This window comes from Oryctolagus cuniculus, chromosome 1 (genome assembly GCF_964237555.1).
Source record: "Oryctolagus cuniculus chromosome 1, mOryCun1.1, whole genome shotgun sequence".
In the NCBI taxonomy this organism is placed as follows: Eukaryota; Metazoa; Chordata; class Mammalia; order Lagomorpha; family Leporidae; genus Oryctolagus; species Oryctolagus cuniculus.
Genome location: NC_091432.1, coordinates 214,399,041 through 214,422,032, shown reverse-complemented (window position 1 = coordinate 214,422,032; position 22,992 = coordinate 214,399,041). Strand labels below are relative to the sequence as shown.

Below are 22,992 nucleotides of genomic sequence, written 5' to 3'. Positions count from 1 at the left end.
CTATTGCTATAAACTTTCCTCTCAACACTGCTTTTGCCATATCCCATTAGTTTTGATATGTTGTGTTGTTATCCTCATTTACTTCCAGAAAGTTTTTGATTTCTCTTTTGATTTCTTCTATGACCCAGTGTTCATTCAGGAGCATGTTGTTCAGTTTCCATGTGTTTGCATATGCTCTAGGGATTCCTGAGTTGCTAATTTCCACCTTCACTCCACTGTGGTCTGAGAAGCTGCATGGTATGATTCTATGAATTCTTTATTTCTAATATTTCATACTGATTTCTCTTTAAAATCTCAATTTCATGGCAAAATTTTCATTCATGTCATTATGGATTTCTTTAATTCACAAATTTGCTTCTCATTGCTCCTGAGCAATCCTATGATTAATCTTTTGAATTCCATTTCTGGCATTTCATCAATCTCTTCATCTTTGCATTCTCATATTGAAGTGTTGTGTTACTTTGTAGGGGGGTGTTATGATGTTTTCCTTATTCTTGTTTCTTGAATTTCTGCATTTGTTATCAGGCATTTGTGGAGGTATTTGTAGGTTTTTTTCCTCTGATGGCTTTTGTCTCTGGGCTGTTCCTCTGTGGATTAGTGGAATGGGCGTTCTTTCAGTGGATACCCAGAGGCATGTGCTGGATGTGGCCAGGAAGCTCTGGTCAATGCTCCAGGGTGGGGTGGGGTAAGTATCCAGCATGATACTCAAGTTGGGTGTAGTAGATCTCTTTTTTTTATCAGAAGGAAAGTTTGATCAGCTCTGGTGGAATAATCACACTGTTACCTCTTCTCTTCTAAGGTGATTAATGCCTAGTGTTATCCCACAGTGGGTGCAGTAGTCATCTGTGCTGCCGTAAGAACCTCACAAAGTATCTGTGCTGTCCTCAGTGGGAGCATGGATCCTGTTTCAGTGATGAACCCCCCCCGCCCAGGCAATCAGGGAGCTCTGAGAGTGTGAAGCAGCTCACAGTGATTGCCCAGGGACCTGGCTACTCCCTGTGCCATCTTGTAGTCACAATATTCCCACTGTCTCGGCACACAAGGTTACCATAGTCATAGGGTACTGAGGATCCTCTCTGTCCTGCTAGTCTGACTCGTCTACAGAAAGGCAGAAGCAAACTGCCTGTGGGTGCTCCACCTGGGCAATTTGAGCCCCTAGCCTGTGATGTGTTGGGAGGCTGGGGTACCTCACAGTTCTAAGTGGGTGTCTAGCCCCCTGTCAGTCCTCCCAGCCAGACTCCAGCATCTCATCTCAGCTGGTTGCTGGGCAGGTGGACATGAGCTGGCCCAGCTGTTAACATATGTCCAAAATGGTGCCTACCCTCTTTCAGCCAGTTGCTGACTGCTGTCGTCAGGGGGATGGGAAGAGCAAAACGTGCCTCTTTTTCCCTCTCAATTGGCAGTTATCCTGTCCCCCACAGGGCTCCAGCCTAGACTCACACCAACTCTTCCACAGCTATATCACCAGTGGCACAGGCAGCGTCAGTCTGGTGTCATGTCACTTTCCAAAGCAGGTGCTCAGGCTCTGAGCTGCGGGGGTCCTGTGTTGTATCCGTGCTTGTGCTACACGTCCACGCTCTCCAGGTAGATCATAGCATTCCTCTTCCTTCTGTGGAATTTCCACTGAAGTTTTCTCCCTAACTCTCCCCTGAGATTGCACTCTGTCCACCTTTTTTTTTTTTTTCTTTCAACTGTCTTCCCCTAGCCTGGAGTAGTAAGCGCCCTTCCTCTTCCACCATCTTGGAATTCCCTCTTCTTAGTAGTTAGCAAAAAGCATAGCTGTATTGTCTTTATATTTCCTTTATTTAAAAAGAAACTAACCAAAGTCATAGAGAAAGAAACTTTTCTACATTTTTTTAACTTATCACAAGGAGGATACAAAACTCCAGTATAGAAGAAAATGATAAAATTAGATTTTATGAACTTATTAATACAAATAAATGTTAGAACAGATTTGGTGTTCAAGCAAAAGATTGATATGACACACCTAAAGAAACTTTATTCCTACAACACAGGAGTAGCTCAACACTAGGAGGTCAAATCACACGATGGCACATATTAACAGAAAAACTGGGGAAAAGCCCACAGTCATCTGAAGAGATTAGAAATTCAACATTATTTCCTTATTAATAAAGACAAATGGAAGTATACATTTTAACATGATATAAGTGAATGAAACATGTATTAGAAATTTAAGTAGTTACTATAAAAACTGCTTTTTACAAAGTAGTAAGAAAAGGGTACACTCAATTAAAAAATGAGACAAATCACAAATTTGTCCCCAAAACATTGAAAGAATGTTCAGTCTTACACTTTTTAAGGAAAAATAAGCTACAAAATAAAAATGTTAAGCTATTTCATTGGCAATGAGTAAAATACTAAAATCCTCAACACTGGTGAGATTTAAAGAAATGAACTATCATATCTGGCCAGAAATTGCACATGAGGATAAAGTAATTCAGGAAGGTGATTTTTCAATATATTAAAAGTGCATATAGTCTTTGATCCAGAAATATAATTTATAGAAGTTATATCTAAAGAAATCACTTAATATAGATGCTTATAATGTGTAGCAGCAGTATGGTACATATTTTATTACACAAAATAGAAATACACAAATGTCCTACAGTAAAATAATAGTTATATAAATGATGATAAAATCATATAGTAGAATGATATTCAGCTATCAAAAGTGATGTTGCATATGAACGGTTGATATGAAAAATGTTTAATATACATTTATATATATAAATAATATATATTTATATGTGATAAAAGCAAGACTAAAAACAATGTAAGTATATGATCTATTTGTCTACCTCCCTATCTGAAAAAGGCAAGGAGAATATCATATTAATGTTAATTATCATTAGCTGGCATTTTCTTCAAAAAATAAATATTGCTTTGGAAAGATATCAAATTGTTTTTAAAGGGAAAATGTGTACATAGTTTCTCTTTCATGTACAGTATGATAAAAGTTTAATATGATTTTTATAAACTATCGTAATAAGAACATGAACACAATGGAAAATGTATTGCAGACAATTACTGATATAAAAAATGTAAGTGACCTAACATCAGGAATATTCATCACCATTAATAATATAAAAAATAAAACTAAACAAAACTAAACTGAGATTCTCTTTTTCTATGACCAAATGGGCAAAGGGTATCTAAAAAGCAAAGAATTAATTATCTATTATAATTAGTGCTTCCAGCTACGATAGCTCCTCCATAAGGCAGAGATGGAAACTATGTTTCTAGAGATTGTGACAATACATAACAGAAGGCTTGACATTGTGGATACCCTTTGACCCTGAAAGTTGCTTTCTCAGGATTTCCATAAACAGTGCATAATAGGTATGTGCAAACAGGACAATCATTTCAGTGTTGTGTGAGTGACATTAGGAAAAAATCCCTCCATGTTCAAAAATAAAAGGTTGACTACAATTTTAGTATATCTATAAATTGGATACTCTTCAGAAGTTAAATTGGATTTTTAGAATACTTAATGACATGGGTCAGGTCCATAATATGCTATACAGGGAAAAGAAAATTCTTTTTCTGCTCCATGACAGTACTTGAGATGCACTTTTTTGGTTTCAGTGCTAAATACCCCGGGACTCTTGTTATGTTTGACTTTGACCACTTAGGACGACTTGCTGCTTTCTTAGCAATATCTACCCCAGCAGGTGATAACAGTGGTACTAGAAGGGTCTCTTTCTCATCTCCCTTTTTGAATTCATACAATGATTTTCCACTGGGGGAAAATATTTTAAAAAGAAAGCAAAACCGGTAAATAATATGTCCACGTTCCTGGGGTGTGAAAGTTAGGATGAGCACTAAGGAAATGAGCTGGGGATCTTAGCTTGAAAATGCAGTTATAACTCAAGAGACAATAAACATGCCACCTATTGGACATTTGGTTAAATTGACACTGCTAAAACATACTCTTTTTTTCCTATTCATTAAAAAGACTTAAGAACATGGTAATGTAACTGGTATAGTGTGCTCTTTGAAACTATATGTAAATTACAAATCATCTCCACTTAGTCATTGAGGTTCAGTGGTTTCCTCTATAACATACTGAAACATGACAGCATGCTGGTTAAGAACAAGGCCTTTTCCTGCTAATAATTGAGGGTTTACTGCTCTGTGCACTTGAGGTCATTACAGAGTCTCTCATCTAAAAAATGGGCATAAAGATAGTTTACAGGATGTTGTAAGGTTTAAGTTAATATTTTTAAGGCCTCAAATATACATGGCAAGCTTTCAATAGATGCTAGCTGATATTATTCTTTTTAAGATTTATTTGAAAGAGTTACACAGAGAAGGAGAAACAAAGAGAGAGAGAGAGAGAAAAAGAGAGAAAGAGAGAGGTGTCTTCCATCCAGTGGTTCACTCCCAACTAGAGCTGTGCTGATCCTAAGCCAGGAGCTTCTTCTGGGTCTCCCATGCGGGTGCAGAGGCCCAAGGACTTGGACCATCTTCTACTGCTTTCCCAGGCCATAGCAGAGAGCTGGGTCAGAAGTGGAGCAGCCGAGACATGAACCGGTGCCCACATGGGATGCAGGCACTGCAGGTGGTGGCTTTACCCACTATGCCTCAGCGCTGGCCCTGCTGATACTATACTTTTTGTAATTCCTATATGGGAATGGACAGCAGCTCTACTTATTTTGGTTCTCAGTTGCTTTACATATTTAATGAAATTGAATGGCTTTCATGATATTGTTCACTCTGTCATTATATTTACATGTATTTCTCTGATTCTTTTGTTCTGGAATCTTCACTACCACAGTGTTAAAAACACACACAGAGATTCCTTGAGTCTGCAGCTATGAGGAAGAGACAGGAACGTAAGGGCGGTTACTGCCTGATTTCTGGGTCTTTCTTTGACAACAACACTTTATCAGCTGGGGAAAGCTGAAGACAACTTTGAGTTTTGCAGAGTGTATGTGATACACATATGTGAAGCATTTAAAATACACCGAGATATCTACAGTCAAGTTCGAGACTTGCTGGCGACCCTCCTCAGCTTTTCTGCCTGGTGGCCACTTAACCTTCTGTTTGGGATTCGTGCTGCAGCCTTGTTCGTCTCTGGCTTTCGGGGTGACAGCATCCGTTTAGGAGTTGGAATCATGACTTGAAGGCACCACTCTAGGTCTCACTCCTGTATTCCGTCCTTGTTTATGAATCGGAACCGTGAGCAAGTTCCTTGGTAGCATCCTCGCGGTGCATGACATCTGCTCAGGCCTTGAGGACAAGGTCCCTGGGCAAGGACAGAGCTGTGGAGATGACGGGAAGGACTTGTGCAGGAGGGTTCTAGGAAATGAAACTGATGGAATACCGGGGTTGAAGGAGAGGGCAAAGTCTAGGATAATTTCCACATTTGAGTCTTGGCTGCCTAGACACTGTGGATAAGGACTAGCAGGTTTTGCAGCAAAGATGCCAGGTTGTTGCAATAGGCAGTTCAGGGGGTTTCCAGGAGAGTGTTCCAGCAGGCAGCTGGAACTCTGCTTTCAAGAATGCAGACCATTTCTCCTTTGCTCAGAGTCCTAATCAGTTGGGACTTAAGTAAACCCGCTGTAGAGTATTCTCCTGTCGTGTCTTCCAGTTTGTCAGGAGAATTTGGGTTCCTGCTCTATCAGGAATAAACTATCATTTTTGTTGGACTTCAAAAAATATATATTATGTGAGGCTCCCCTGAGAAATCCTAAGCACCAGGAATACGAGTTCCAGAGATTAAAAAAATAAGATACAATCAGATGGGTTAATACATCATGTGGAAAGTTGCTAAGCAGCACTATATTAATTCTATGGCAAATGATATTAGCTTCTAAAAGGAAAAAATGCCCAAATGCACAAAAACATCAATTTTGAAATAACTCAGAGACAGAAGAGCATCTTGTAAAGTCCCATACTATAGGCCATGATTTAAGAGATTTGGCAGTCTGCGGTAGCAACATTAATGGATGGCAAATTTGAAGCATGTGGCATCAAAATTACATGTAAAAGAAATGAAAATATTTTGCCAAAGGGGTGTATGTGCGTGTGTGTGTGTGTATGTGTGTGTATGTATCTGCAATGTTATTTCAGAGTTATTTCTGCTAAAGTGTTTATTGTATGTGTGAAATAAATGAAAAAAAAAATGGGTAAACAATGAAAAAAGGAAGACCTAAAAAGAGGAATAAATAAAGATTAAATCAAAGGAAAGGCACCAATAAAACTTCCAAAGGAAAAGGAATTGATAAGACTCTAAAGCATTTTTCCTTTTTTTACCCCATAAAACCATAGAAATAAAATAATCAGATTAAATTCATCACAAGTGCATACAGGAAAAACAAAACTTTCAAAGGAAAGTCAGAAAAGGAAACTAAAAATCGCAGTAAGAAGACGGCCATGCTGATCCATCATTTTATTCCTTGGAAACTGTCTGTCAACTAAGTGTAACCACAACTCTGTAGAATACACATAAGTATAAAATTATGCATTCAATGCAAGAAAATAAAAAGTAACAAACAAAAAACCCCAGGATATCCACCTTTGGGTGGTGAGTAAATGAAGATTTTTCTCCTTCTCTTTAGTTTTCTGTACTTGATTTAAATGCCATAGATGAAGATACACCACTTTTACAATGGAAAAGAATCAACTTTATTAAAAACGAGGCTCTGAACCCTATTTTATCTTCAAATTGAGTACATCGGAGTTTCACGCTGCTGCCAGCTACTTCAGGAAGGGAACCGGATGACGCTCTTTCCCGTCCCTCGTGCGTTACAAACCTTTCCACGAGGAAGAAGCGGATCGCCTGTTACCTGACACACTTCCTATCCCTGTGTTTCCAATCACGCATTTCAATGGGCCTGGCTTCCACACCGGTCTGCACCGCTGTTTGTCTTCACTGGGCAACAAACATCAAGCTACTCATGTCCACTGTTTGTCCTTCCTTCTCTGGGTCTTGTTGGGCCTCAGTGGGGGACCCCTGTGGCTTACCATGTCTAAGAGGAGACGGCAGCATTTTAGGTCAGCACGCTGGGCCTCAGACCCTCACAGCCCCCTCTGCCCTCTCACACATGCGCTCCAGAATTCGGTGGATGCTGGTGAAACTGGGCCTGTCCGCAGGTAGCCTGCTCCAACACAGACGCATCAGGTTGTACAGCTCCAAGGGGCAGTTCTCAGGGCAGGAGAGGATGTTGCCGTCCCGCACGTAGTAGATGACCTCCTCGTGGGCCATCCCATAGTAGGGCTGCAGGCCATAGGAGAAAATCTCCCACAGGACCACACCATAGGCCCACACGTCGGACTCGGTGGTGTAGCGGTTATAGAAGATGGACTCTGGGGGCATCCAACGGATCGGGATGGCATCATTTTCATTAGCTTTGTAGTAGTCCGCCGAGTAGATGTTCCTGGAGAGGCCAAAGTCTGCAATTTTCACCACCATGTTCTCACCCACCAGGCAGTTCCTGGTGGCCAAGTCCCGGTGGACGAACTTGCGTTCTGAGAGGTAAGCCATGCCGGCTGCCACCTGCCTGGCGATGCAGAGCTGTTCGGCGCACGAGAGGGGTGGCGGCCCAGGGCTGGAGACCTGAGCCCTCGCGGACAAGTCGCTGTGACTCAGGCTGCACACGGTGTGAGGCGACATGCTCCGCAGGAACTCATTGAGGTCGCCGTAGGCCATGTATTCAAAGAGCAGGCACATAGGCTTCCCCACAGCGCACACACCTGCAGACGGAAAGAGCACCCTGTTAGCCCTGGGTTCCGGTGTGACGCGGTGGAAAGAACACTCCAGAAGCCAACGAAGGATCAGCAAACAGGGGGGCCCTGTTTCTTTGTCGACGGCACCATACTGAAAACCTGACCCCATTTCTTTGTTTGCACGTCTCCAATCTACCTGTGAAAAGCCAGCTCATGTATCACTCTTCCTAGGACAGCTCCGCTCCCGGCACTTCTAAATCAGATTTTCTTTTAGGCTTTAACATGGCATCCCATTTAATAATCCACCCCATTTAATCATCATCCACTTATTGAGATTTCTCCCCACTGTTTGAACGTTTTAGAAGGAGAGATTATGTTTTATTCTTTGTATTCCCCACAACTGCCACAGGTCTGGCAAAGCAGATGAACGGTGATGTTCATTGGGTGAATGTCTGGTTTGGCAGTGATGGAATGGCTGTGTTTATGTTTACTTCTCAAAGATCGATAATAGGGAACCAGTATATGAAGTCTGGAAAGAATAACAAAGCCGATGCAAGATTTTTAGATGAAGTATTTATGTTACTTCGGTAAGACACCTTCATATTTAGGTTGTCATGACTGATTTAACTCCACAAAGAAAAAAATGTTACTAGAGTCTTGAATTAAACGTTAGGAAAGCATTGGCCAATCTTGAAATCTTGCTATATTTGAAAGGAAAACTAAACTTTGTGCATTAGGTAAGAAGGCCAGAATTCCATATCACCATAAAAAATAAACAGTAAACTTACTAGTTTTCTATTTAAAAATTACAAGTCCCCATTTAAAATAAAGAGAAATAAATCTTGGTTTGTTCATTTGGGAGATAGATTTTTTTTAAATTTCAGTGACTTTATTAATTATACTTACATACTACTAAAGAGAAAATGAAAGAAATGTCTAACGGGTCATACTTAGAAATTTCTTCTATAGAATCTTCTTGGATCATCTTTAGTTAACAGGGATTTTGTTTTTAACTGGCTTTACCCTTGTAATGCCAGTTGAATTGACTTAAAAAGAATTCTTATACAGGAGAAAAATGACAACAAATTTTTCTGAGAATTAAAAATATTTTGTGGCTCAATAGGCTAATCCTCCACCTTGCGGCGCCGGCACACCAGGTTCTAGTCCCGGTCGGGGCGCCAGATTCTGTCCCGGTTGCCCCTCTTCCAGGCCAGCTCTCTGCTGTGGCCAGGGAGTGCAGTGGAGGATGCCCCAAGTGCTTGGGCCCTGCACCCCATGGGAGACCAGGAGAAGTACCTGGCTCCTGCCATCGGATCAGCGTTGTACACCGGCCACAGCGCGCTGGCCGCAGCAGCCATTAGAGGGTGAACCAACAGCAAAAGGAAGACCTTTCTCTCTGTCTCTCTCTCTCACTATCCACTCTGCCTGTCAAAAAAAATTTTTTTTTGAACTGAGGTTATTTAATAAAATGTTTATTTTCTTGATACAGAAAATATTGTAAAGAAGTTATACTGTATGCTGGTTTTAACAATTACATATATATGTATATATATAATTTTAATTATATATGTGAATGTATATTTATATAGAAGAGCTCAAAATATTTTACATTTTGTCATAATTCTAACCTGATTTTTAGTTGGGATTTCAAAGTGGATTACAATTCTTAAGGGAAGGACTGTGTTTTCACACTTGTAACCTCAGCCTCACACTACACATGAATCTTTGAGTTTTCAATATGTGTTGATGGATGGATTTAAGGAGGAATGGATGAGTGACTGTCTAGATGGATATAAGAAAAATCTTATGCCTCATGCAAGCAATGTCTTTAAATTCAATTTGACATCTTCAGCAATCCATCTTACCTCATTGTTCACCATTTTCTCAACTCCAAAATACAGAATAAATATTCTACAGTCTCTTTCCTATTTTACAAGTATGCATATTTCTGTATTTACATCCATTTTCTCCCATTTATGATGATCAAATAATTATATATCAGAATTTCCATGCAAGGGAATCAACTTTTCAAATACAAACATGTTCAGTAAGTGCCTGGTATCCCAAATGTATAAAAATAAAGCATATTTATTTTATTGGAACTAATTTTATGAGTTTCCCCAATTTCACTTCCACTGCTTTCATCTCTTTATTTTCATTTTTAAAGATTTATTTATTTATTTGAAAGGTAAAGATAGAGAGAGAGAAGGAGAGAAGAGAGATCTTCCATCCGCTAGTTTACTCCCCAAATGGCCGCAACAGCCAGGGCTGGGCTAAGCTAAAGCCAGGAGCCAGGAGTTTCTTGCAGGTCTCCTGCTTGGGTGCAGGGGCTCAAGCACTTGAGCCATCTTCTCTGCTTTCCCAGGCCATAGCAGAGAGCTGGACTGGAAGTAGAGCAGCTGGGACTCAAACTGATGCCCATATGGGATGCCAACACTGAAGGTAGAAGCTTAATATTCTATGCCACAGTGCTGGTCCCTGTTTTCATCTCTTTCAAATGGTGCATTAACTTCCAAGGAAAGTAGCAGAACTACATTCACATATACTTAAAAAACAGACCCTGCATTCATAAGATGTTGAAAAGGAATTTAGATATAGCATTTAGCAAATGGTAATATAAGCCTGATTTCTTGTTGAACAATAAAAATAAGAGAAAATTCTTAGCAGTGACGTATAACATGCTACCACAGTAATCATAAATTTGCAAATTGTGCATAGTTTGCATTTGAATCAATCCTAAGAATCCAGGATGTTGTAAAATTACAAATGCTTGTATAGGAATACAGAGTTCACTTTTAAAAGAAATAAACACAATTCACGAAGAAGAAAATATCTGTTTGGTGCTCACTGTAGATCATTGTGAAAGCATTTTAGTTGTACAAAATTCAAAAAGCAGAAGTACTTACTTCTCTCCATCATCTCTCACTTTAGCACTACACTTTCTAACCTAGTCTGTTAAACACACATCTCAAATCCAATGTGATGGGAGGGACTCGTGTTTCCTCATGGATCTTCAGCACTTCCTGTTTTTATTTTCTGGCTCACAACGCTTGGATTAATGTATAAGACAGAGACTCCAAAGTGTGCTTTTGTGAAAGAAGAGTTTGTAGTGGTTATAAACATCCATCAAGCTGTATGCCATTTATATTTAAAGGTTGGGAGAGAAATTAGGGTAGGTTTTTTTTATTTTTCAGTTACCAAAATTTGGGGGAGGACGTGAGCCCAAGAAGAATTATTTGGAGGCAGAATGTAAAGTAATAACAAGGTGAAGACAGAAGGGGCTCACTGGATCTGGGGGCAGGGGGAGGATAGGACAGTAGTCCAGGAGCCCTTGATGAAAACTAGGGTAGGAGAAAATTACTGAGAAGGACAGTTTCTAGAAATTTCTATAGTGTCAAATCCTGTAAAACATTGAATAGGATGAAATCGGAGAAGTGACTATTTTATTGAAATAAACTAATACATTTTTCTTGCTTATCTTGAAAAAGTATGCATTTGTTTAATGAACTAATGAATAAATGTATACCGACTATAAACATAAATAAGAAGGGTGGAGGGTCAAAAGCCCAAATCAGACTGCAGTGGGGTGAAGAATGAATAAATGGATGCTTAGGAGTGAGGAAGTGGATGAAATGTTTTCATGATAAATTGCTGACTACTGAAAAGCTAATTTATTTATTCAACAAATATTTGTAGAAAGCTATAATGTGTTAAACTATTCAGGACAGTATCATAATTCTTAACTTTAATATTTCTACAGATTCCTTCTATTATTTTGACCTCTAACTCCCTTGGTTTCTTTTCTTTGTCCTCTACCTAAATCCAGACACTCACTCTTATGGTCACATCCATGAGTTTATGATTCTGTATATCTATATGCCTCCCATAATGCCCCTTTCAGTCATCCCACTTGTTCACCTTTTCCCTCTCTCCTGTCCTCTGGTTCACTGCTTGCAGCACCCCATCATCAAAAGTCCTTTGACCCCCTGGAACCTCTGATTCATTGATCAGATTTCCATGATCCCTTACTCTCCTCCTGTTCCATGCTCCTTATACAACTTGAGGCCCTTGGTCTACCACCATAATCCCTCCTTTGTATACACCCCTCTTTGTCCAAGTTTTGCTTTAACATGTTTGTGACAAAATGTGAATTCTTTTGGCTGGCACTGTGGTGTAGTAGGCTAAGACTCCGCATGTGGTGCTGGCATCCCGTATGGGTGCCTGTTTGTGTCTCAGCTGCCCCTCTTCTGATCCAGCTCTCTACTGGTAGCCTGGGAAAGCAGAGGAAGATGCCCCAAGTGCTTGGGCCCCTTCACCTGTGTGGGGGACACAGAAGAATCTCCTGGCTTCAGATCAGCGTATCTCTGGTTGTTGCGGCCATTTGAGGAGTGAACCAGCAGATGGAAGACCTCTTTCTCTATCTCTCCCTCTCTAATTCTTATTAAATTCTGTCTAATTATTAAATTCCACTCCACGTTGCTTGGTCAAGGCCTACATGTGGGATTTGAATGAAAACACAAGCATGCTGCCCACTAAACTTGTGAACTCTAACTTTAAGGGGCCTCTTCCTGTGTCTGCCAGCCACATTATATGTCCCTAGTCCATTTCACGTTTTGTTTCTCTATAGGGCTATTTCTTTTTTCTTTCCCTTCAAATCTGTAACACTCGTCTCAATCTCACTTTCAGATGATGATCCTGACTTCTGCTCCACAGAGAAAACTACATCGACCAAAAGAGATCTTTCATCTCCTACTGGGATCTGTGCCCACTCTTTCTTGTTACTGTGGCTGATCTGGACATTGTCTTAACAAAGGCTAATCCCTCCTCTGCTGCCTGGGCGCCGACCCCTCTCTTCTCCTCAAAGATGCTGTTTCCCCTTTTGGCTAACTCCCATCATCAGATTTTTTCTTAACTAGGTCATTCCCATTTGTTTACAAATATGCTGTTTCACATTCCCTATGAAAGAGCGTCTCCTTCTCCCCACTTTAGTTCTAGTCACATTCTCAATACACTTTTACAGCAAAACAAACTGTCCTTATTTTTTCTCCTCCCATTCTCTTTAGAGCTTACTTCCATTCACGCTTGCCCCCAACATTCCTCAGAAACTTCTCTTGCCAGGGTTATCAACGAACCACCATGTTTCTAAACCCAAGGTCATTGTAGTGCTTTTCTTCCTTGACTTACTGCTTGTAACACGCTCACCCTCACCTCTTCGGAACCCTTCACTTGGCTGCCAGGACACTCCACTCTTGATTTACCCCTGCTGCATCGGTGGTTCTTTCGCAGTCTGTTTTGCTGTTCATCATCTTGTTCCCTCCCTAAATGTTGGAATGTTTCAGGGCTTTGTCCTTGGACTTCTTCTCTTTCCTTTCTTTTTCTACCCTCAGTCATCTCTCTCCCCGCCTCATGGATTTAAATCCTCATTATACTCTAATGATCTCAGATGTATGTCTACATGCTGGTCATCTTCCCTGAACTCTAGGCCTCCATTTGTACCTGCCTTCCCTACTTAATCTGGATGTCTGCACCTCAGATCAACATATTGTAAAATTAACCCCACTGACTCTAATAAAGAAACCTGGTCTTCCAGGGTCTCTCCCAACTCTGTTCTTCCAACAGCACAGTCAGAACCTTTGCTTCCCTCCTTGACTCCTTTCTTGTTTGAACATCTCACAGTAGGTATATCAGCAAATGATTTTGCTCTACCTTCAGATTACACCAATCAGGACCCAATGTTTGCATTATCCCCACTTCCAGCACCCTGGTCCATGCTGCCTTCTCTTTCTTACCATTGCAACATCTGTTTGCTGACTCCTTGCTTTCATTACTTCCCTTCAGACTCTGTTCCAGAAAGCAGCTAGAAAAGTTCTGAAATAAGGTGACTCCCATCGTTTCAATTGACTTCCTGACTCGGATTCTCTCCTTGCTTCCCATTCCATTCAGTCAAAGCCAAACATTTCAATAAGACCTGCAAGGATCTGCCCATCTGCTCCATGACCTCTCTGATCTCATCCATGACCGTCTGCCTCTCTTCCACTTTGCTCCAGCCACTTCATCTCCTTGCTATTCTTCAAGCAACCCTAGAAGTGTTCTTGCCCCAGGACCTTTGGAAATGATTTTAATTCTTCTTGGGTTTTATTTTGTCTAAGATATCCACATGGCGATTCCTTTACCTCTGCCAGGTCTTGATATGCATGTTACATTTTCACTAAAGCCTTCAAAAATTTTAGCTCACATCTCTAAAACACAACTGCTTTGATTTTAAAAAAAATTCTTTAGAATTTAATACCTAGGATAGTTTATTTTCATGTCTCATTTTTATTATCTGTCTCCTCCAATAGAAGGCAAGATCTATGCCAACAGGGTTTGTTGAAAGTTTTGTTCACTGCTGTATAATTAGTACACACTAAGTATTTGTCAATTATTTGTTGAATTGTGAATCTGAATAAATGGGAACACAAAAGTGAACAAAAAGGATACAAATCCCTGCCTTCATGGCATTCTAGCTAGAGGAGAAAGAGGAAAAACCAAGTCAATTGTATAGACTAGAAGATATGCTGAATTCTCTCAGGGAGAGGCAGAGTCAGTGGTAGGTTCTTTATTCTTGAATTTCTTAAAGATGGGGACATTTTAGACACTTTTATAAATAGGAAGGAGGCAGCAAAGCCAGAAAGTTGAAGTGATGGCATTTATAGAGGAGTGGGGCAGGCATTTGGCACAATGGTTATTATACTATGTGGGATGCCTATATTCCTTATCAGTTTCTCTGAAGTCCAGTCCCAGCTCTGCTCCCAATTCCAGCTTTCTTCTAATGTGCACCCTGGGAGGCCACAGACGATGGCTCAAGTACTTGGGTCCCGTCACTCATGTGGGAGACCCAGATTGAGATCCAGGCTCTTAGCTGCAGGCATTTGGGGAGTGAACCAGTATGGAAGATCCATCTGTCTCTTTTTTTTTCTCTCTCTGCCTTTCAAATAAAAAAAAAAGGAATGGGCTAGCTGAACTCCTTTCTCTTCACACAAAATAAAGAGGAACTTGAATGTCCTATAAGGTGGAGGAGAGGCTAATCTTGGAAAGAAATAGTGACATCTCATAGAACAAGTAATAAAGTAAAGAACATAAATAAAAGAAGTATAAAGGAAAAAAACAACTGTTAAATGGTCTGTTTTCTGATGAACTGAATTTCCTTACTTGCGTTTTCATACCTAAGAGCTTCACGATGTTAGGGTTGTCAAATTCAGCCATGAGGGCCGCCTCCCTCTGAAAGTCCGCCTGCATATCTGCCGAGGCTTCTTCTTTGAGCATCTTTACTGCCACCATAGTGAAAGGTTCATAGGGAAGTAGGCCGGGGGCCCTGGGAGACAAGTGTTTTGAGAAATAAACCGGTCAGGAACATCAGACACATCTACCTTGTATCCACCTGCATTTGAACACATTCTCCCACTCACACAGTCTCTGCCAGAGGCACAGAACCACAGGAAGTGCACCATACTTAAAACTCCTGGATTCCAGTTAATAAGCATCACGGTGAGGGGCAGGAATTGTGGTGCGGGCGGTTGAGGTGGCACTTGGTATAAAGGCACCCCATACTGGAGTGCAGGTTTGTGTCCCAGCACCTCCACTTCTGCTCTGGCTTCCGGCTAATGCACCCTGGGAGGCAGCTGATGATGGCTCAAGTGCTTGGGCCCCTGCACCCATGTGGGAGACATGGATTGAGTTCTAGGCTCTGGCTTCTGCCTGACCCAGCTCTGGCTGTTGTGGGCATTTAGGCAGTGAACCAGTGGATAAAAGATATCTCTTCCTGTCTCTCTCTTTCTCTCTTCCTCTCTATTTCTTTCTCTCTCTTCCTTTCAAATAGGTGAAAAATAAAATATACATTTTTTAAAAAATCATTGGATTTCTTTTCAACATAGATTAAGTTTGGGAATGCATTGTTTATCAATTATAGGGATTTGAAAGCACACAGACCCAAAGGGGATTGCCATTGCCATCCTAATGCATTATTCTTTGGCCAGAATCCAAATTCCTCAAAGTCAGGGATTATGATTTATTCATGTTTCTGTCTCCCTAGAGCCTCAAATGGCACCTTACATATCATTGGTTTCCAATATGTGTTAGTGTGTTAGATCTTCATTTTCATATAACTTCATACCAGGACCACGAGGAGTGAAGTTAAAGTTGTGTCTTGGCCAATAGCACTAAGTCAAAGTGCCAACTGGTAATTAAAGCCAAGTCCATGGTTTTTGGCCCTGCTATGTGTCCATGGCATGGAATCCATGCAGAGAAGACATTTTATTCCAATTAACACAAAGGCAGTAAATGGGCTAGTATTGGCCCTAATAAATAATCATATCTCAAACTCGGTGTTTTCTTTATTTTTGTGTTTTCCTTTCTTTTAAGTGTTGTTATTCAATGAATGTCTATACATGCCAGTTCTTAAATTAAAACACCAGGTAAAAGTAAGCTTTAAATGAAGTGGGGAATAGCAACAGAATATGGAAGAGGCAAAGTTATTTAAAAGCAATGAAAAATTATAATTAAAATATATGAAAAAGTCTTTTCTTTATAGGAAAAATGATGGAGCTATTACTCATTTCTTATTTGAATACTATATAAATAAACATACATTTTGATCCACTATAAATTACTTTTACATGTGATAAATATGTTTTCTACATAAGCACTCTCAGTTTCCTGTAATAAGGGAAAATTATTAAGATTTATAGTATAGTATGGAGTACAAATAAGATTTACGTAAAGAATTAACTCATTGGATAATAACTATTACACATAGGATATATACATCAGGCCAATGGTCTGGTAACTATTTGGACAATATGCATTTCAATGGTGAGCATCATTTTTTCATGGGTAATTTTACCTTGCTTGAAAGACCCTTCCAAATGCCCCTTCTCCGATATCTCTCACATATTCAATGTTATTCCTTGGATACTCCAGGCTGAGTAATTTGGGATTCAGAAGGAGTGGCATCCTCTGGTACATGGGGTTGGGATGCAGTCTGTCTAGCAAGAGCTCGGAAGGCAGTGTGGTAAGGGTTACTGCTGCGGATTCTCTGCAGGTAAGACAGGCAAGTTCGTTAATGAGCTCAGGAATAGGCAAGAAGTTTATTTTCAAACTGAGATTCCCAAAGACATTGTTTGGGGGTAAACATAACAAATTATACTATGGCAGCCAAAGATCCTTGTGCTTGAGAGCAATAAAGTATTTTGTTTGGTCTAGAGTCAAAAGGCACATTGCTCAGGAATTTTGTCAGTTTCAAACTGGCAGCCACAATGAGTCTGGGAGGGAAAATGGCTATCAGGAGTAGCCATCCCCCTCCCCTCAGCCCCCTGCCACTTACTGCTTAGATTTTTCTTTGCTGTGGAAAATTAATCTTAGGATATGTGATGCTATGCAAAAAGTCCCTGACATTTCATAGATTAAAGTGGAGTACTTAATTTTGAAGCAAGGCTGTAGATATGTAGATATGAAGAGACTGGCAATGTTCATACCCCCAATTTCAATGTCAGAAATGCAGATTTTAAACTATTGCTCTGTGTAATTAGTGTAAAATAGGAACTCACCTTTTCTTATTCTTCCATTCTTTTCTTCTTCGGCAGCAATAGAGAGTACTTATGGTGAGAAGCACAAATATGGCGAAGCTGGACATGATGGAGATTATTACAGTCATGGAGTAAGTAGGTGAGGCAGAGAAGGAAGAAGAGGAGGAGGAAGGCAAATTTGGAATGTCCACACTTGGCTTTGAGGATGTCATTGATGGGAATGCTGTAAGTAAACAATTATTCTTTTTATTCATTCTCAAACCTTTAAGAAGCTGTGGTTTTATATTCAAGAACCAGTAATTTAATGTTAAGAAATTATTTAGGTATTTGGGTCTCCCTGGTTATATATCTATGAAGTCTAATTGTAAGAATCCAATGAGTTCCAGTACAAGTAAAGCCAATTGATGGAATCATAAAGATTTAAAGATAAGAAAGAGATAGGCAATATTTTTTGCAAGGCAAAATCAGATCCTGGGTTAGTGTTCTTTATACTGCATCATATTGGTTATGACTTGATATCAATCATGGAAATTATTAAATAAAATATTTTCATGTAGTTATATTGAGGATTGTCTAAGGCTAAGCATTGTTTCTTGAAAGCAAGTCTGGATACATTAATATCAGATAGTGTGGAATTCATAACAAAGAACATAAAATAAGGAAAGAAGGGTATATTATTATATAAGGGATATAATTCAACAAAGGTAATACATTAATATCTATATTTCAAATAATATGTTCACACATTTTTAAATTCTGTCTCTATATTAACTTCTACATGTGAGAGAAAACAAGGTTTTTGTCTTTTTGTGTCTGGCTTATTTCACTTTGTATAGTAATCTTTGATTATACCCACTTTATGGCAAATGTCAAGATTTCATCCCTTTTTATGGTTGAATAATAATATTTGTGTATACAGACCACATTTTCGTTATCTATTCAATCACTGATGGACATCTAGGTTGATTCCACATCATTGCTATTCTGAATAGTGCTGTAATAAACCAATAAGTGTGGGAGTACAGGTATCTTTGATATGCAAATTAGTACAGCCATTATGAAAAATAGTATCAAAAAATAGTATCCAAATACTGCAAGAATATCCACCATATGACCCAGCTATCTCGCTTCTGGGAAGATATCCAAAGGAAATGAACTCAGCATCTGATGGAGCTGAGCTTTCACACATGTTTGCTGGCAGCTATCAAACAGAATACAAATAATGGAAGATGAAAAATGAAATCCTAGGACACAAGTGAGCAGAATTTAATTCATTTAAAAGTTGGACTCCTATCAAACTGTAATGTAAAAGGTCAGCACAATAGAAAGACAAGTAAACTCTGCAATCCTGCTGGGAACCAGGAGACTCCATACTCATTTCAGCCCGTACAGGGTGCAAAGTCCTCTGGAGAGGCATTCATACAATCGGATTAAAATTCTACTTCAAATCCTCTTAATAGACTGAAGAAAGACAAAAATGTGAATACTAATTATTTTAATAATATAATAAACAGAATGTTTAATAGCTAAGAATGAACTTGTACCCTAAAAGCAGGGAATAAATATCTGGATTTTTTTTCAAATATTTGTGGAATTCTGACAGACATGGTATTATGTGAGGCCATCAGATAAATCTTTTTTCTTTTAAATCTGTTATTTCAAAAGCAGAAATTATGCAAATGTATGCTTTGATCAAAATGTAATTAATAATAGGTTAAAAATTCAATACAATATTTTGCACAAAAAAATCAGTAACATTTTAATTTAAAAAAAAAAAAGGAGTAGCTGTAGCTAGAGATTAGAAAAAAAGTCTCCTAATAGTGTACATAAGATTTGCTAAAACCATGTTCAATGGTAAAGTGATGGCATTATCTCTTTCCTTTAGGTTAAAAAAGAAAAAGAAAGAAATGAACAGGTCATTTAACTCAAGATATTGAATAACAAGCAATAACTACTGAAAAATAAAATAGGTGATAAAGTCACAACCATATTCAAGCAGAAATTAACAAATTAGAATACATATACCACAAATGATAGAATTTAAAATAGACAAATGGTTGTACAAAGTGTTTTAATAAGTATAATTTTCATTTTAAAAATGAGAAAAGGCACAAACATAGAAAATTTAAAAATGACCAGGAAGTTATAACACATTCAAAGGTTAGAAAAAAAAACATGTATTATAAAACACAGTTATATTTTTAAATCTTTAGGAAGATGATACAACATACTAATTACCAAACTTGAGTAATCAGAAAATATGAATAGAACCATTAGCAGGAAATTAGTTTTAAAAGTCTTTATAGAATTATGAATACATTCTTTCAGTCTTGAAGCAGATAAAATTTTCCTATTTCATAATATGTTCCAGGAAGAGAAAAATCTCACGATGTTAGCACAAAAGAAAAGTGCATACATAGATTATACAGCATGAATTTAAAAAATCCTAAACGAAATACAAGAGGGCTTCAAAAAGCTCATGGGAAATGGAATTAAAAGAAGTTTGCATTGGTGCAAAAGTTTTGCAACCCATGTGTTATTTTCTCATAATATGCATTTTTGACAAACTGAAGACTTCTCTAGGTGTCAATTTTGGTGTTTGATACTTAAATAAATGTTTCTTGCAATTGCATGTTCCATAAGCTGCTGGATATGCCCTTGTATTAGTCATTGACTGCAAAATAGTAAGAGAATAATAATGTAATCTAAAGGAATATATTAACGTAACATATTACAAGGTCAATTATTGCAGCAGAAGCCTAAAGACATTCGAACTGGAACACTCGTGAAAGCAGACGTTACAGGGATGCTCGTGTAAGACTCGTTAGTCCAGGAGTGGACACAGTGATTACGCCTGCACCATCAAGGGCTAAGGAAGCGGTTATGAAGCCTGCTCTGGCCAACCTGGCTCCTGCTATAACTCCAGCAGGCATCTGGAACTGAGAGAACATCAGAGCAGCAGTCAACATTTGTGCTGGACCAAGGGTACCGCACACCTCATCAGGCGCCACTGCCGTGGGGGATGAAATCACTTCCCAGGGTCTGGGTGCCTTTATGACTGGCTTGTAAGCTGCTCTGATTGTCCTTAGGTTTTCTGACCCAAGATGGATGAGGAAGGGAGGTTAAATTGGAGAGCTATGCTTCATGCTCATAATCAAGTAGAAGCAATCATGAAAAGAAATGTTTATTTTCTGTATCTGGATTTCACCAAGCAGTTCATTCCTTATATAGCACGTGAGGGGCTATGATGTAATTTGTAAGCTTGGTCATTCAATCTCACTAGTAAATGTAAGAGTAATTTTTCTGAAAACATCATAAAATAGAATGTAGAGGAATGTTAAAAGAAATATCCTTAATGACTTAGTAAGATTTATTTGAAAAAATGCAAAAGGTTACATATTTTGAACAAAAATTTTACCCTGTGGATTTGAATACTTCTTCCCTTCAGAATTATCTTGTTTTTCCTCAATTATTGCTTTGGATCTATTTGCTCTGGTCTTCCCTAGAGCTGTGTCCATGATCTTGTTGGATCCAAATGACCAGTTTGGGTCTCCATTGTCTTTGGTTTTCATCTTTTTTCCATTCCTCTCAATTTTATCTCCTTATCCTCTTCCTCTGAACACAAGGGGACTTTATTCACTCACGCATCCATATATTAATGCATTCATTAGATTAGTATTGATTGTTAGGTATCAGAAATACTGTAGTGTACTTGATAAGTCTTTGCTTGTCATGGGAAACACATTAGTTAACTTATAATTACAATAAAATGTAAGAAGTGTTATAAGAGTAGCAAGAATGAGTGCTCTTGAGTCTCCAGGGGTAGCGCAAACTCAATATAGGCAGAGAATAAGTAATGGTAAGTTGTATGTAAACAGTGAGTAGCCATAACCAGTTGAAGGTTACTATGGTCTGTGTGTTTGTGTTGTCCCAAAGTTTATTTTAATTAATATGAAATTAATGATGGCACAGCCCTGTGAATGGGAACACCGGCCTTATAAAAGATATCTGCGAGAGCTCTGTTCCCCTCTGCCATGTGAGGTTACAGTGAGAAGGCAGCCATGTCCATGAGAACCGTTATGTCTACAGCAATGCCTGCTACAACTCCCGCACTTTGGTCTGTGACTGACTTGCCTCCGGAGTTGTGAGAAATAAGTTTTTGTTGCTTATAACACCCAGTGGATGATATTTTGTTTTATAAGCCTGAACAGACTATGACAAAGGTATATGTATATGTGTGTGTGAGTTGGGGGTTGAGGGAATGGAGTGGAGTCAGGATGGGAAAAGAGTTCTACAGAAAAGCGATAGCATGTATGAAGGTCTGAACCAAGCAATTGTGATGCTTCCCTAAAAGTGCACTGGAAGTTTTGTTGATTGAGTTGCCATGTATCTACAGGTAAGTTTGCAGATGCCACATTTAACTCACGAAAGGACTTACATGCCAATTTAAATAATTTGGACTTTACCCTGCAGCAAATGCATCAAGAGCTTTTTGCATGAAAAAAAAAAAAAATCTCTTGGCTGCAACCCTGACTTCATTGTATAAATATTCCCATCATGGCTGCTTTCAGGCTGTTAAAATAAAGTCCTGACTATGGAGTCGGAAAGAGTTGTTCAGAATGACAATATTTGGAGGATTCCCACCATACAGACACCAGAGATAGAGAGAAGATCTAAAAGTTTCTTTCTAGATGGGAACAAATTACTTACAAGAAAAATAACCAGACTCATATTAAACTACTCATTTCCAAAACCAGATGCTTCAAAGGAGCGAAATCACATTTGTAGACAAGAGAAATGCCACTCAGGAAATCTATATCCAGTTAATATATTTTTCAGCTATTCAGGTGAAAGGAAAATTATTAATGATATACAGGCCTTATGACTCCATCACTCAGTATCTCCTCTAAGGAAATATATTAAGGGACTCTTAATTCAATCAGAAAGAGACTTTAAAATGAGTATGAGGATTCATGGAAAATGGCATGAAAAGATAAGTTTATTTGGTTCAAAAAGCTTCTGAAATCCATGCATAGTTTTTTCCTAATATACATTTTCAAGAGCTTTTGGAAGAGCCCTCATACGTGTTAAATCTAAAGGGATAATAATGGAATGACTGTGAGTTTTGTCTAATTCTCTAAGAATCAAAAGAAAATCATTCTACATGGAGACACCTCATAACATTGGCGAGGTAAACAAGATAAAAGCCTTCACTGGAGGGTCTAAGATCCCCCATGGACTGGGGAAACAAGAGGAATAAATAGAGCACTGTAATCTGTTGAAAGAGTAAGTATCTGGCTTTAAGTTAACAGTTGAAAAGTAATTATCACAAAAAGTAAGGAAATGGAAAAAGAAGAAACAAAAAAGTAAAATGAAGAGAAAATGTAAAATCAGTTGTTATACAAAATATTAACAGGGCTAAATCCTCCTATTAAATGAAAATGTGTGAGTACAGTAAAACCAGGTATATGTTGTTTATAGGAAAATGAAAATAATACAGACAAAGAGAATCCAAGTAAATGGAAATACAAAGAAAGAAGAATTACCAATATTAATCCACCAAATTTAAGGTTAAAAGCATGACAATAGGAAGAATGACATTTTATGTTGGTTAACTCAAGAGGATAAAGTGATATGAATCATTACAGCTAATAGAATATACCTGAAGCCAATTACTGAATGCAAAATTGTTAAACAGAGAAGAATTTGATAAAAATAATTATGAATTGGGTTCATC

General features: G+C 38.7%; 1 protein-coding gene across 3 annotated transcripts in view; it reads right to left on the bottom strand.

Annotated features, from left to right (window-relative positions):
- Positions 1-1,784: 1,784 nt before the first annotated feature.
- Positions 1,785-22,992, bottom strand: part of MUSK (muscle associated receptor tyrosine kinase) — a 111,896-nt gene continuing 90,688 nt past the window's right edge. For all 3 annotated transcript variants that reach the window (XM_070055489.1, XM_051843297.2, XM_051843304.2), the window contains 4 exons: positions 17,277-17,478; positions 16,574-16,765; positions 14,898-15,046; positions 1,785-7,719 (listed from right to left, as the gene is read on the bottom strand). In XM_070055489.1, coding sequence (XP_069911590.1) covers positions 7,037-7,719; positions 14,898-15,046; positions 16,574-16,765; positions 17,277-17,478 — 1,226 coding nt within the window. In that variant the 3' untranslated portion in view covers positions 1,785-7,036. The remainder of the gene's footprint in view (positions 7,720-14,897; positions 15,047-16,573; positions 16,766-17,276; positions 17,479-22,992) is intronic.